Here is a 14,302-nt window from a genome sequence, read left to right as displayed (position 1 = left end):
CTGGTTTAGACGAAAGTGCTTGTGTTTTGAAGTCAGAGACACCTGGTGTTGAACTGAGTGACCTAAGGTCATTTACTTCCTCGGAGCCTCAACTTCCTCCTCTATAAAATGGGAATAATCATCATATCTGGCTTGTAGGCTTGAGGCAAGGATTAAACAAGGTGGTTGTGAAGTGCCCTGTGTATTAAAAAATGGTTTTAGAAGATAACTCTGTGTTAGGAGTCAAGTTCATAGAGACAAGAGAGTAGAATGGTGGTTGCCAGGGGCTGGGAGACAGGGGTGGGGAGTTATGGCTTAACAGGTGGAATTCTGCTTGGGATGATGAAAGGGGTCTGTGGCTGGACGGTGCTGATGGTCGCACAACATTGTGAATGTGCTTGATGCCACTCACCTGTACACTTAAAAATGGTTAAAATGGCAAAATACTGTGTTGACATCAGAGGAAGATCAATGTGAAATGAAAGCAAATCCCATGGAATTTAGTAAAAAGAGGAGGTCTGGGTGAGACTGCTTAAGTTGCAGAGGCAGCGTGGGGCAGGGGCAAGCGCGGGAGTAGTGGCCAGAGTGACCTGTTCTACAGACAGGAGTGGCCCCTGCTTTCTCCTGCAGTCGCCCAAGACTAGCCATCTGGCCAGATCACTGTATGCTGTTGGCGTTTGAGTCCAGATCTGCCGGGCTGCCCTTGCCCTCTGCTCAGCAGAAGCTTCTGGGTCCTCCCTTTGAGGTCAGAGAGTCGTCTCCCTTGTTCTGCGCTGCAGGCGCCACTAGTCAGAACCCACTGTTCCTGGGGCTGCCCCGTCACCCCCCTGGAAAGGCTGGTACCGCCACGAGCAAGGGGCCGAGAATTTCTTACTTCTGCCTCACCCTCTTGCAGATAAATCTGTATTGATCTTTGATTTGAAACGGCAGTTTGGACTGAAAGTCCTTCCCCGCTTTTATTACAGATAAATCTGCAGATAAATCTGTATTGATCTTTGATTTGAAACGGCAGTTTGGACTGAAAGTCCTTCCCCGCTTTTATTACCATCCCAGGATATCTAAAGACAAATAGAACATCAACTCCTTAGGACAGGGGTGAAGCCAACCCCAGTCTTTGTTCCTAAAGCTCCCCTTTCAAGGGGAGGCAGGCATCTGAGCCGCGGGGGGCCTCAGCTTGGCTGCATTGGCCCCTCGCCAGCCTCCTGCCAGCAGGGGGGCTGTCCTCGCTCCCAGAAGGAGGCCGGTGAGCCGGAGGCTGACAGCTCTCCCAGGGCCAGGAGGGAGGAGGGGCCTGCCTAGACTTGCAGCGCGCTTGCAGGGGGCTCCGCGGAGGATGGCATCTGCTGGGGATGGAAACCCTGACTCACGGCAAAATCAGCCCGATTTCCACAAAGAAGGAACCTTTGCAAGTCTCGACTTAGCCTCGGTTCCCACCCACCCCCCACCCCCGATTGCAGGGGTGCAGTTCTACAGGAAGAGTCTCCAGAGCAGGAGCCCGGGGGCCCAGGACTGGCCGCAGCCCAGCACCCACGCCCCGAACTTGGGTCTTCAGAGGTCCTAGAGGCGCCCCTCGTCTCAGCACTCTGGGAGGGTGGGGCGGTCCTGCTTTTTGTGTGCCCACAATCAAGTTCACAGCCTAGTTCACAATCAAGTGCCACAACCAAGTTCAGGAGTCTTTCTTTTTAAAAATTATCTTTTTTATTTCAAAAGTTATGTCCATCTTTATTTGCAAAAAAGAAAGCAAAAGCCAAGTGCAGAAAGGGAAAGCTTCTACCCTGCTTAGCAGTGTCTGTGTGCCCTAGACTTTTTGTTTTTTTAATTAAAAATGGGACCAGACCGTTCTGCCACTTGCTTTTTTTAACTTACTAATGTATTTTGACATCATTTCATGTCAGTACCTTTATGTCATCTTTTAAAAAAAATGACTGCATCGTCCAAAATAAATCTTCACAAGGAGAAAGTGTGTCAAAATAGAAGGAGAGTGTCAGGATAGTTTCAGGGTGAGGACAGTGGCCCCCATCCTCGCCCCGTGTGCGTCCTGGGTCCTCTGCTTGTATAGCTCCATGACGGCACCCTCACTCCCACAGGACAGTGTGGTCTCTGGGGGGGAAGCTCTGACCTCATGTGTAGCCGGAACCATCTTCGTGGAGCTCCTGGAACCAGCCCTGGGGCCCCGGGAGCCTGTCTGTTTCCCCTCCGGCCACGCAGCAGGCGGCCCTGTAGCTGCAGGGCTCTACCCGGGGGACGAGCGCAAAGGGCAGGAAAGGGTCTTACAAAGTAGAAGCCTCTTTCCCTGTTACAAAACACAGAATGTTCTAGGACCTTGAGGTTTGGTCACCGAGGGCCTTGTGACTATCATATCTTCTCTAGGTTTTCTTTTTTCTTCTTCTTCTTCTTCTACTTCTTCTTCTTCTTCTTCTAATTCCCTCCCCTGGCCCATCTTCCTTTCTGCTTTAGTGAGGATGAGAGAAGAGGCCGGCACAGGGCTTCCCACACACTGATCCCCTCCGCTCTCGGGATGTTCGGGGGTCCTGGGTTCTGTGGTCATTGGGTTAAACCAAGTGAGCGGGGCCCTTGACAGCTGGGATCATCCAGGCTTTTCCCATATGAGCCCCAAAGAGGAGAGATTGTACAATGCGTTCCCAAACTCCTTGGACCTTTTCTATTTATTTGTTCTGTTTGTTCGCTCTGCCATTCATTCATTCACTCATTGATCACCGGCTCCTTACCGCGTGGAGCTCACAGGCTGGGGGGCTCCCCTCTCCGTGGAGCACGTGACATCTCAAGGGGTACCAGTGTTCCAGGGCACAGGGTTTGGGAACTGTGGATCCGATAGTAGCGAACGAGCCTTGGGGGAAGGCAGCAGTAAAGGTTCTAAACACTGCATTAATTCTTGACACAGGGCCACGCTTTTTCTGAGAAGGGCTAGAGAGTAAATATCAACCTCGTCGACCGTAGGGTCTCTGTCACAGCCACATGGAAGCAGCCGTGGACAGTACATAAAGGAATGGGCCTGGCTGTGCTCCAGTAGAACTGAATTTACAAAAACAGGCAGTGGGTGGGATTTGGCCGGCGGGTTGTGGTTCGCCCACACCAGATTTAGGGGCCCTCGTCCTGGCCGGGAGGCGGGAGACGCTGATTCTAGACCTGAGTGGGTCCCAGCCTGGGGCTCGGGGAGTTTCCTGTTTATAAAATGCAGATAATAATCCCCGTCCTGCCTAACGTGCAGGGCAGTACTGGAGGGGAAAGCTTTTGTAAACTGTAAAGTGCTGCTCTGCAAGACCGGCAGGACAAAGGCCGACCCAAGGATGGGGAGGGAGTCGGGCTGCCCGTTTGTCCGAGGAGGGTGGGGCTTGGCTGCGAGGGGAGAAGTGCAGCTGGTCCTCTACCATCAGCCCCTTCTCTTGGCCCCCCTAGTTGTTTATAAGTGATTCTTGAAACCTGAGGTTCTTTCGGGAGAATACTCCTGGTAGGAGGTTCAATCTGTGCGGTTTGGCACTGAATCTGAGTGTGAGCAGTGAACAGATGTGTAACCCAGCTCTCCTCCTTGGTTTACTGGTTCACGCTCGCCGGGCGTGTGTCCATCAAAGGGGAATGCGCGCCCCACGGTCCCCCATCAGAGGCATGTCCCGTCGGGGAGAGAGCCACTGTGCGGAGAGCTTAGAGCAGCCCTTCCCCGGGGGCGCGAGCCCGCACAGGCCCCGTGGAGCCCGGAATGGGGGTGGGGATGTGGGAGAAGGTCGCGCTCAAGCTGTAAGAAAGGCGTGTTCACCAGGCAGACAGGGGCGCTGGCTTCCCAGGGAGGAACTGTGTGCCCTGTGGCACAGAGGTGGGATCTGAGTGGCCGCTGGAGGCTAGGGCTGGAGCCTGGGCTGCAGGAGAGATGGACCCGAGTGAGGCCGGGGAGTGGGGGACGGGGGCCAGCCAGTCACTGGAGGAGCCCAGAGCACCAGTGCCGGCACCGAGGGGGCGGCCACCTCAGTGTCCCTCCGCCGCTGCTCAGCTCAGGGGAGACACTCACTAACCGTGTGGAGTATGTGGACACAGGACGGCACCTGAATTGCCAAGTTCACCGTGTGGGACTTGCAGGCAGGCAGCTTCGGATTCAGTGCAGTGGAAGATGGAAGTGTTGGGGGTTTAGGGGCAGGAAGATGGACCGGGGAGGGGTCATTACGGTGTGGAATGCTGCTGAAACCTGGGAGCCAGTTGAGAGGCTGCTGTGTGGTCCAGGGCGAGGGCATCGTCGTGACTGCATTTGTGGTTTTATAAAGAGGAGGGAAATGGGATTTCTCTGGAGATCCAGGGGTTGGGTTTTGGGAAGCCCTCCAGGTTTAACCCCGTTGTCTCCGTCTTTCCCCCTGTAGATATCAATGAGTGTTTGAGTATCAGTGCCCCATGCCCTGTCGGGCAGACATGCATCAACACGGAGGGCTCCTACACATGCCAGAAGAACGTGCCCAACTGTGGCCGTGGCTACCATCTCAATGAGGAGGGGACCCGCTGTGTTGGTTGGTATTAAAAAAAAGAAAACCTATTTGAAATGGACTTTTGGTCTGCTCCCAGCACAACTCTCCCTTCCCTGGAAGGAGAGAGCAGATCCCCAAAGGAAGCTGTTTGCACCTGTCCGTCCATCCCATTGCTGATCTCCAAGCATAGGTCTTTACTGGCTATTGCCTGGACTATTGCAGTAGAATGCCAACCCACCCACTGCCGCCAGCTTTGCCCCTTCAGTCTGTCCGGTTCATCCTGAGCTGAAAGCTCTCTCGCGCCTCCCTGCTCACAGCCCCCGTCGGTGATGGCTCCCCATTGGCGGCAGACAGAGGACAGATGCTTACAAGTCAGTCCTCCTGAGTTGGCCCCAACCTCACAAACTTTATGATCCAGGTGAAATAAGTCTTGCTGCTCCCGCAACAAGCCCTGCCCTTTCCTCTCTGTGTGGTTTTTGCTCTTACATGCTTCCCTCTTCACCTACATTCCTTTGGATTCAGGCAAAGGCATTGTGCACCCAGCCTGCCCAGATCCCTGCCACACAGAGGAGTCTCCTCCCTGTAACGCCCAGAGCACTTCCTCAGCCTCTCCCCGGTCACTGGGCACTTCCTGCCTTAACCAGGGTCACTGCTGGCCCACAGGAGCAGGAGTCCCCCGAGGGTAGAGGCTGCGTCTGGGTCAGCTATCTCGCCAGCATGGAGTTGGCACATAGTAGGTGCTCTATGAAATCGGGTTAAGAATTAAACGGTGCCGCTTTGTCAATTACGTTTTAGTTGGCTCCTTCCTTGCCTTCCTTTCTGATCATCTTAGGGCAAAAAACCCCCGACACACTAAAGGTTTTTTCACCGTGTCTTTCTCTTTTGCAAGATGTGGATGAGTGCTCGCCTCCCTCTGAGCCCTGTGGGCCGGGGCATCTCTGTGTGAACTCCCCTGGAAGTTTCCGCTGCGAGTGCAAGGCTGGCTACTACTTCGACGGCATCAGCAGAACGTGTGTGGGTACGTGGGTGTCCCTGCAGGGGGCCCGGCCAGCTGACATCAAGGAGAACCCAGCCTGGGGCACCCTGGAGTGACCGTGTTCTACTCCTCACCTCTGAAAATCCCAAGTGCAGGCAGTCCCAGAGAAGAGACCCCGATCGGGAGACCCCCCCGTTCTAGTTCCAGCTCTGCTGCTGCCAGTCATGTGGCTCCTGGGGAGGCCCTCCTGGGCGTGAGCCAGGTTCCTTACCTGTAGGACAGGTGCTCTGCTTGCCCTAGGACCTCTGAGTGTTTATGAGGCTCCAGCCAGCTCTACAAATGCCCCAAAGTCTTAGTGATTTCCCAGAGATTCCTGCTGACCTGCAGGGCTGCAGGGCCCAGAGCTGTGTGCTCGCCCAGGGCAGTGAGGACCCAAGACGGCATGGTGGCCCGAACACCAGGGGCTAGGACAGATCCTGCTGGTGGACGCCAGCCATCCCCAAACCAGGGTGCTCAGGGGAGCTTGGCACCTGCCCCGCCCAGCCCCACAGCACCTTTGTCAGATCCTGGAGGGCACTCTCTCGGGCTCTGGGGTGGAGGACTGGCGGGTGGGAACGTGCCCAGGCGTGCCGTCGTGGAAGGAGCACAGGGCAGACAGGCGGGGACCGTCCCAGCTCCCCCGCTGACTTGCCGTGTGTTTGGGACAAGTCACTGTTCTTTCTCTTGGAGAGGAGGCCAGGGGAAGTGGGGGACAAAGCTCGTGAGCTGCCACCACGGGCAGCACTGCCCAGGGAGGACGCTGCCTGAGCCACCGCCTGCTCTGTTTCAGACATTAACGAGTGCCGGCGCTACCCCGGGCGCCTGTGTGGCCACAAGTGCGAGAACACGCCTGGCTCCTACTACTGCAGCTGCACCATGGGCTTCCGGCTCTCCTCTGATGGCCGGTCCTGTGAAGGTGAGGGCAGGGCGGGGCAGGGTCAGGAGCTCTGTGAGTGCATCCACGCCCCTTCCCCCAAGCTGCCCACCTCCTGGGGAAACCACCACTCTCCCTGCAGCTCCGCATGGGACCGACTCACATTTGTGCCCTAGAGCATATCAAACAACGTATTAGCAGGGGAAAGGCCTCTAAAAGCTTGCTTGTTAGAGATGACTGCCCTCCCCAGTTTCTCCTGGGCCCTGGAGGGGGTGGTAACACCTGTGCACATGTGGGGATGGACAAGTTGGCTGCAGAAGCCATGTGGGAGGTGGCTGAGAGTGTGGGGTTTGGGGGCGTCTGACCCACTGCTTACTCACATGACCCTGGGGAGTGGCTGACCTCACCTGCCTCATTGTCCTCACAGGGGAAATGGGGTTGTTTATGCCAGAGAGAAACAAAAGCTGGACACTTGTTAAAAGTGGTAAGACAGATTTTATTTAGACTACTGCAAGAGGGGAGAGAGACTTCAGCATAAATTGGTCTCAACTCCACCAAAAAAAAAGGTGCGGGTTTTTTAAATGCTGGGGCCTGCTAAGGAATAGTTCTGAAGGATGTTAAGGGCACTGTCAGTGGGATTAGGCCAGCTGTGTCTTCTCACTGGCTCTGAGCCTCCTGCAGAGTCTGGGAGATGGGGTGCAGGTGGGGCCTCCCCTTGATGACTGCATTTCAAAGGTCCCACCTTAAAAGGACCTGGGTTGCAGAAGATACATCTCAAAGGGACAGAAAGGATTTACATCTGCAGGTTTTCTAAAGTAAATGCTTCTAAGAAAAAGGGAGGTCAGGGCCTGTATTCTGGTGTTGGCTGGAATACACAGGAAATTCTTTGGCAGCATCAAGCTTTCCCAGGCAGGCATTTCAAGGGTCATGGTCTTGGGCTAAAGTTTGGTCAGGTCTCTAGGTTGGCGGGTGGGTTGGACCGAGTCATTAGTGTCAAGAGTCTTGGGGTTGTCAGCTAACACTGACCCCCTCTGATGGGATGGACTGAAATGAGGAGAGGGCCTGGCGCATAGTAGGTGCTCAGTGGATGTCACATCTTCTACGGGAATTAGGTGATGAGGTCAGCAGAAATTGAGAGCTTCTGACCCCCCTCGGCAATCCCTCACGTTGCCCATCGAGCTCCCTTCTTTGCAGCGCAGTGCCCAGGGACAACCTGTAGAGCCACACTCAAGACATGGCAGGTCTTAAATTTCTGGATTAAGAAGGATGATCACAAAAGTCAGATATGCCAGGATGCACCCCAGTGTGTAATTCTCAACCTGGAGCATGGACAGTGTGACGGACTCCTGGGTCCGAGGCTTCTCCTGAGATTCTGGGATTTGTCCCCAAAAACCAGACCCAACACACGCATGTAATGGCAAGGGGCAAGATTCATGCATGGTGGTCCCTCGGGCCTGGGTTCGCATCCCAGCTCTGTCACATTTACGGCCTTGAAGGAGTAACTCATCGTTTCTGGGCCTCAGTGTCCTCATCTGTAAAAGGGGGATAGTAGGATCCACCTTGTAGGGGGTCGTGAGGGTGAATCAAGATGAAGCCTGGGGCTTCCCTGGTGGCGCAGTGGTTGAGAATCTGCCTGCTAATGCAGGGCACACGGGTTCGAGCCCTGGTCTGGGAAGATCCCACATGCCGCGGAGCAACTGGGCCCGTGAGCCACAATTGCTGAGCCTGCGCGTCTGGAGCCTGTGCTCCGCAACAAGAGAGGCCGCGATAGTGAGAGGCCCGCGCACCGCGATGAAGAGTGGCCCCCACTTGCCACAACTAGAGAAAGCCCTCGCACAGAAACGAAGACCCAACACAACCATAAATAAATAAATAAAAATAATTAAAAAAAAAAAAAAAAAAACATTTAAAAAAAAAAAAAAAAAAGATGAAGCCTGTCAAGGGTTTGTCACGGTGCCCAGCGTGAGATGACACGCTTGTGATATGGAGACTGCTTGTATCATTGTTATTATCATTCGTGGCTAGTGCTGTCCCTGGTCACTCCTAAATGGCCGAATAGTAGGTATTCATATCTATGTTAGTGGACAGTATTGTGGACACAAAACCAGGGCCTGGCCAGCCTTGCAGTATTATTCCACTAAGCACTTATAAAGCACCCGCCGCCCCAGGTATGTAGCAATAACATGGTTCCTGCCTTCAGGGAGTGTCTCTAGGATGTAAGAAACCACACTGAGCAGAGTTGAGCAAGTGAACAGGTGGCAGCCAGGCCAGGCGTGTGGGGCTGCAGGGATGAGACTCGGGGTGAGAGGCTAACGGATATTCTCGGCTGCTCACCCCTCCTGCCCTGCTAAGAATTAGCAGTAAACAAAAATGAGGAGGGACTTCTAGGTCGGAGGTTGGCAAACTTTTTTTCTAAAAGCCACATAGTAAATATTTTAGGCTTTGCCAGCTACATCTCTTTTGCGACTATTCAACTCTGCCCTTGTAACGCACAAGCAGCCATGGACCATAGTAAATGAATAAGCGGGGTCACGTACCAATAAAACTTTATTTGCAAACACAAGTGGTGGGCCAGAAGTTCACTGATCTCTGCTCTAGGCAAAGGGAACAGAGGAGCAAGAGCCCAGAGTCAGTCTGGCTTGAAACAGGCAGTGGGTGTGGGGAGATGCCAGATCCTCCAGCCGTGAGGGGCTGGAGTGGGGCCTCTCTCCCTTGGGGCAACCCCAGGCAGGTCACTGGCCCTACACATGGTAACCTCTGCCTCTGTGTGTGTGTGTTAACTTGAGGGAGGTCATGGCCCCGCCAGCACTGAGCGGCGACCCCGGGACCCTCTCTTTCAGACGTGAATGAGTGTAGCAGCAACCCCTGCAGCCAGGAGTGTGCCAACGTCTACGGTTCCTACCAGTGTTACTGCCGGCGAGGCTACCAGCTCAGTGACGTGGACGGGGTCACCTGCGAAGGTGAGGGCTCCCCGCTCGGCTGAGGGCGAAAGCACCCCTCCCCTGATCCCCATCCCCCATCTCCTTCTGGCTGCCGGGTGGTTTGTTTTTTTTTTCCCTCTAACTGAGATTTATTTGGATGCACTTTACCCATCGTTGAGAGTGAAATTTGTAAAGGTGCAAAGCCACTCACAGATTTTTCTTTAGTAAAATGAAACATGACAGTGGGGATCGCCATGTGTGCCCGGACTCAAGCAGGGCAGTGGTGGGTGAGGAATGGGTGAGGGGGGCAATAATCAGCATTAGGACGTAGCCAGCCAGGGCACCTCTACGTGTGTCATTCTGAAGCCCTGGGCACCGCCCCCCGCCACCAGTTCCCCAGTCTCCCTCCTCCCCTTCCACGTGCACACTTCACACCATGAACTTGCTGTGTGGCCCTAGGCTAGGCTCTTACCCTCTCTGGGCTTCAGTTTCCCCTTCTGGCGTGATGGTCTCTGAGGCCGCTCCAGCCGCAGCACTTTGAGGCCCCCCGCGCCATGTCCGACTTGTCCCGTGCGGCTGCCCTCCAGGCCGCAGCTCAGCCCACCACGGGGGGTTGTAGCCCAGCCGGGGTCCGCACAGACGCTGAGGGTGGGCTTTGCCGTCACAGACATCGACGAGTGCGCCCTGCCCACCGGGGGCCACATCTGCTCCTACCGCTGCCTCAACACCCCTGGAAGCTTCCAGTGCAGTTGCCCCTCGACCGGATACAGACTGGCTCCCAACGGCCGCAACTGCCAAGGTGAGCGGGGTGGGACTCCGGGGTGTCTCAGGCCGGCTCGGGACTCTGCGATGTTGGGGGGCTGAGGCCTGGCAGCCACACCACAGACGGGGTGCGTTCGGAGAGGGAACAGCTCTGCATCCTGGGTGTGTCCTGGGCTCCACGGGCACCCTGGTCTCCCATCCCTGGGCACACTTGTCCGCCGGGGGTTCTGAGCCCCCCCACCCTGCCCTGGGCAGCCCCAAGAGGGCCCGAAGTGGGGCTGACAGCCTTTAGGAAGATGCCCACCATGGAGGACACAGGACGTCAGTGCCCGGAAGACCCCATAGCATAGCACTGCCGTTTAGTCTTCCGTTCAGTCACTCGACAAACCCAGGCCCTGCTGGGTGTTAAGGGCAAAGCAGTGAGCAGACAGCGCAGGCCTCTGTCCCGGGGTGCTGATCCCCACTTGACGAGGGGGTGGGTCTGGTCAGGGCGTGTGACAACCCAGAGGTCTCTGTATTTAGGGACACTATGGCTGGAGGGTGCCGCGGGGGCCCGGGGGTCGGCTAAACGAGGGGCGAGCGGCGTCCATCCTGTTGTACTAGGCTCCCATTTCTAAGAACACTCCAGGGGTCATCAGCGTCCTGTAACCGTCCATTTGGTTACTGAGGGGGGTGCTAAGTAGATATTTGTGAAGGAGCGACCCTGGAACGGGTGCGTGGGCCTCACCTCCGGGAATGGCCGCAGAAGCTGAGTCAGAAGTTGGCTCTGTCCAGCCCCTCCTGATGAGTCCCCACATGGGGCTGATGGTCCAGAGGCTCTGGGGGGCCCGGGTCCTGCAGATGTCCTTGCTGGTCATGAAGAAGGTTTGAAGACTTTGGTCAGAGGCGGGCAGGAGCTGTGGCGTTTCCTGGGAGGGACCCGCTCAGCTCGTCCAGAGCTCTGGATGGAAGTTGCTCTGTTTTCACATTTCTGACGAAGCAGATGACCTGGCCAGGCGCCCTCACCGCAGGCTGGGGTCCTGCCAGACACAGTGAAAACACATTCCTGAGCCTCAGCCTTTGAGATTGGGGAGTGCTGTTTTTGCCACCAATGGTCAGGATTTGGCATCTCTTAACAGATGCCTCTGGCACGGTGACATCCCCTGGGCCCACCATTTGGCTGCTCCGGTCAGTTGTGGGAAGGGGACGGCTCCCCTTGTCCAGGGTGACCTCGTGACATGCCCCAGGCCGGGTTCCGGTCCAGCCCAGATAGTCACTGACTTTGGACACTGGGCCCAACATAGAATCCCTTTAAGCCTCAGTTTCCTCATCTGTAATATGGGGCTAGTGGCTTCTGCTCACTCCCTCCTAGGATGTTACTAGTGGCACGTGAGGTAAGGCTGACGCAACTCGGGAGCCTCAGAGAGGCACTGGCTGCCTGGGTTCAAAGCTCGACTCCGCCACTTATAAAATGTGTGACCTTAGGCCAGTCACTTAACCCCTATGACTCTTCCCTAAAATGAGGATAATAACACTACTTGCCTCATCTAATTATAATGAGAAGCAGGTGTTTCCTGCAAAACACTTTAAGGGCTGTCATATAGTGTTTGCCATTGTCATTATTATGCTTACTCCTGGGATTGTGAATAATAGGTGTATTAAATATAATCTCCTATAAGTAAAAAAGCTGGCACAGGGCTCTGCTCCAGAGAGCAGCCAGTGGAGGGCCAGGATGGCCTGGTCCCCCCGACCCTGGTTGATGGGAGGCCTGGGCACCCCTGTCTGTGGATGGGGGCTGCTGGGGGGCCTTGGCCTTCACCGTGCTGCCTTGGGATCTCCTGCAGACATTGATGAGTGTGTGACCGGCATCCACAACTGCTCCATCAACGAGACCTGCTTCAACATCCAGGGCGGCTTCCGCTGCCTGGCCTTCGAGTGTCCCGAGAACTACCGCCGCTCCGCAGACACGTAAGTCCCTCGGTCCCCGCGATTGTCTGTCTGTGTTGGCCTTCCTGGGGGCCCGGCTCCCGGCCTGGGCGGGTAGTTAATGAGCCGTGCCCTCCCACGTGGGTCTTGGGAAAATCAAGGATCCCTGGTTCTCAGGCGCCTAAATGCCAATGAGACTGGTTGCAGAAAGTGAAGGTAGTGACCTCATATGAGCTCAAGGTCGGCAGGCCTGCTCCCAGACTCGCCTGTGCGTGGAGCCAGGGAGAAACCCCGGCCCTCTCGCTCCCTGGGGTGAAGGCTTGGGCAAGGGACAGCTCTCTGGGCCTCAGTTTCCTCATCTGTGACATGCAGATAGCAGAACCTGCTCTGACTCAGATAAAGGTAACGATGACTCTGGGTGAGCCGACGTGACTTGTTGGGGTGTCATTGTTAGATGACCCCACCTGAAAGCCAGACTCTCTTCAGCCCAGTGACGGCGTGGGAACAGCACGAAAGGTTCTGTGTCCTCAGCTTGAAGCTGTGTGTCCATATGTCATTGTACGCTCACTCACTCTCAGGCCACCAGGATATATCCTGCTGGGGTGTCCAGGAGCCCTGTTCCTCAGGGAGCAGTGAGGACCCTCTGGTCTCGCCGCACACGACCCCATCCCTTATTTATCAGATGGGTCTCCTTTCGTGCCCCTGGCCGTTGTTTAAGGAAAAGCTCCACAGTGGGAGCCGATCTCAGGAGCGTGGATGCATGACCCCTTCCCTCCAGCTCCGGGAAGTGCTCAAAGCCAGCACACAGCCAGGCTGCCTGGGAGACTCGGCCTCTTGGCCTTGGCCCTGGTCAGTGCCATCTTGGGCGGGGTCCCAGGCCCCAGCGTCCACTTGCTGTTCTGGCCCCGCCTCCTGCTGGCCGAATGCCAGAGCAGGAGACGCTCAGACGGCTCCAGTGTTCTTCCCGGCGTCGGGGGTGTTCATCCCCCGGCCTTGCCGCTCCTGCCCCCCGCAGGTCCTCTCAGTTTCCCCAGCGGGCGTGCTTGCCAGGTAGGGAGAAGCCACTCCAGAACTGGGTTTGCCAGCATTCCAAAGAGCCTGTGGGTTATGCAACAGCTAAGTGGGCAGTGTCGGTGCTCCCCTGAGCTGTGAAGAAAGATCCGTATCCTTAATTTGAGGCTCCGCTGCTGTGTGTCTGCATTCCCTCACTTCCAGACCCTTGACTGTGTCTGGGTCTGAGGATTCTGGAATACTGGCTGATTGCTCTCCATGTATAACTCACACACGATCACGAAAGCAAAAGGGGCGGAGGCTGCCCTGTGCAGGGTCTTCACGCCTCCTAAGCTGGGGGTGGGCAGGCCGGCAGGCTAGCGTCGTGTCCTGAGGTTGTGGCTGAAGTTGCCCCCTGCCCCCCACCGCGTTGATGCTTGTTGTGGAATCCTTCGCCGCCCCGCAGTGCCGGCGAAAGTCATTTACTTGTTTGGGGAATGTTCACCGTGAGCCTGTGCAGGCACCTGGGCAGACAGTGGGCCCACAAAGGCCCCCCATCCCCTGCTCCGAGCCCCCAAGGAGCACATGCAGAATGGCAGTGGGCAGAGTGCAGGGGTACTGAGACCAAGGAGGGCCCCCTCTCTGGCGGGGAGCACGGTAGGCAGGGGGGCCTGGAGTTGGAGATGCTTGAGTGAAGGGGGAAGGAGGGGCCGAGTTAGGTAGAGGAAGAGGGAGCGAGGGGTGGGATTGGAGCGGGGCTGCATTAAAGGGGGACAGAGGAGTCCTGGCCGTGAATATGGGGTATTCAGCGAGGAACCACGTTCTGCTGACCGAGGGACTGATGCTCCAGGGCCTGGTCTGTCTCCATCCCATGGGTTCCTCAGCCTGCCCCCCAGGGGATGATAAAGGGGGGCTCCGTCATTCTCTGTATTAAAAGGGCAGGAAGTGAGCCCCTACCCGCAGTCAAGGTGAGGGGGAGGATGAGACTCCAGGCAGCCCCTCCAGGGGAGACTGTGGCCCCGCTGACCAGCATGCCGCTCACCAGCGCCACCCAGCGGCCGGAGCAGAGGCTGGGAGGCGAGTGGAGCTGGGAAAAGGTGTGGTCCCCGCACTGAGGGTCCTGACTGAGCCCCTGTGGCTGTTCTCGGGCCTCATGGAGATGCTGTCTGGCATTGAGATGAACGATCTGGCTTTGGTGTCCAGCTCGCTTAGGTTTGCCTCCTAAGGTCAGTCCGTGCCAGGCCCCTTGACCTTGACCATGACCATGACCAGGTCCCGTGAGCTTCTTGCTGTAAAGGGGGCGGTGATATCGCCCTCCTGGGTTCCTGTAGGGTGACCTGCGATTGTGGGGCTGAGCCACCTCCATACCGCTTGCCCTGAGTTCAGCCCT

At 56.3% G+C, this 14,302-nt stretch overlaps 1 protein-coding gene across 2 annotated transcripts in view; it reads left to right on the top strand.

The window, feature by feature from the left end:
- The window catches only part of FBLN1 (fibulin 1), an 82,987-nt gene that overhangs the window by 32,824 nt on the left and 35,861 nt on the right, over positions 1 to 14,302 (top strand). For both annotated transcript variants that reach the window (XM_057556532.1, XM_057556533.1), the window contains exons 9-14: positions 4,344 to 4,487; positions 5,335 to 5,463; positions 6,251 to 6,376; positions 9,175 to 9,294; positions 9,923 to 10,054; positions 11,841 to 11,964. In XM_057556532.1, coding sequence (XP_057412515.1) covers positions 4,344 to 4,487; positions 5,335 to 5,463; positions 6,251 to 6,376; positions 9,175 to 9,294; positions 9,923 to 10,054; positions 11,841 to 11,964 — 775 coding nt within the window. The remainder of the gene's footprint in view (positions 1 to 4,343; positions 4,488 to 5,334; positions 5,464 to 6,250; positions 6,377 to 9,174; positions 9,295 to 9,922; positions 10,055 to 11,840; positions 11,965 to 14,302) is intronic.

The sequence above is a fragment of the Balaenoptera acutorostrata genome, chromosome 11 (genome assembly GCF_949987535.1).
Source record: "Balaenoptera acutorostrata chromosome 11, mBalAcu1.1, whole genome shotgun sequence".
In the NCBI taxonomy this organism is placed as follows: domain Eukaryota; kingdom Metazoa; phylum Chordata; class Mammalia; order Artiodactyla; family Balaenopteridae; genus Balaenoptera; species Balaenoptera acutorostrata.
Note: the sequence above shows the minus strand (reverse complement) of the source record. Positions and strands in the feature narration are given on the sequence as shown.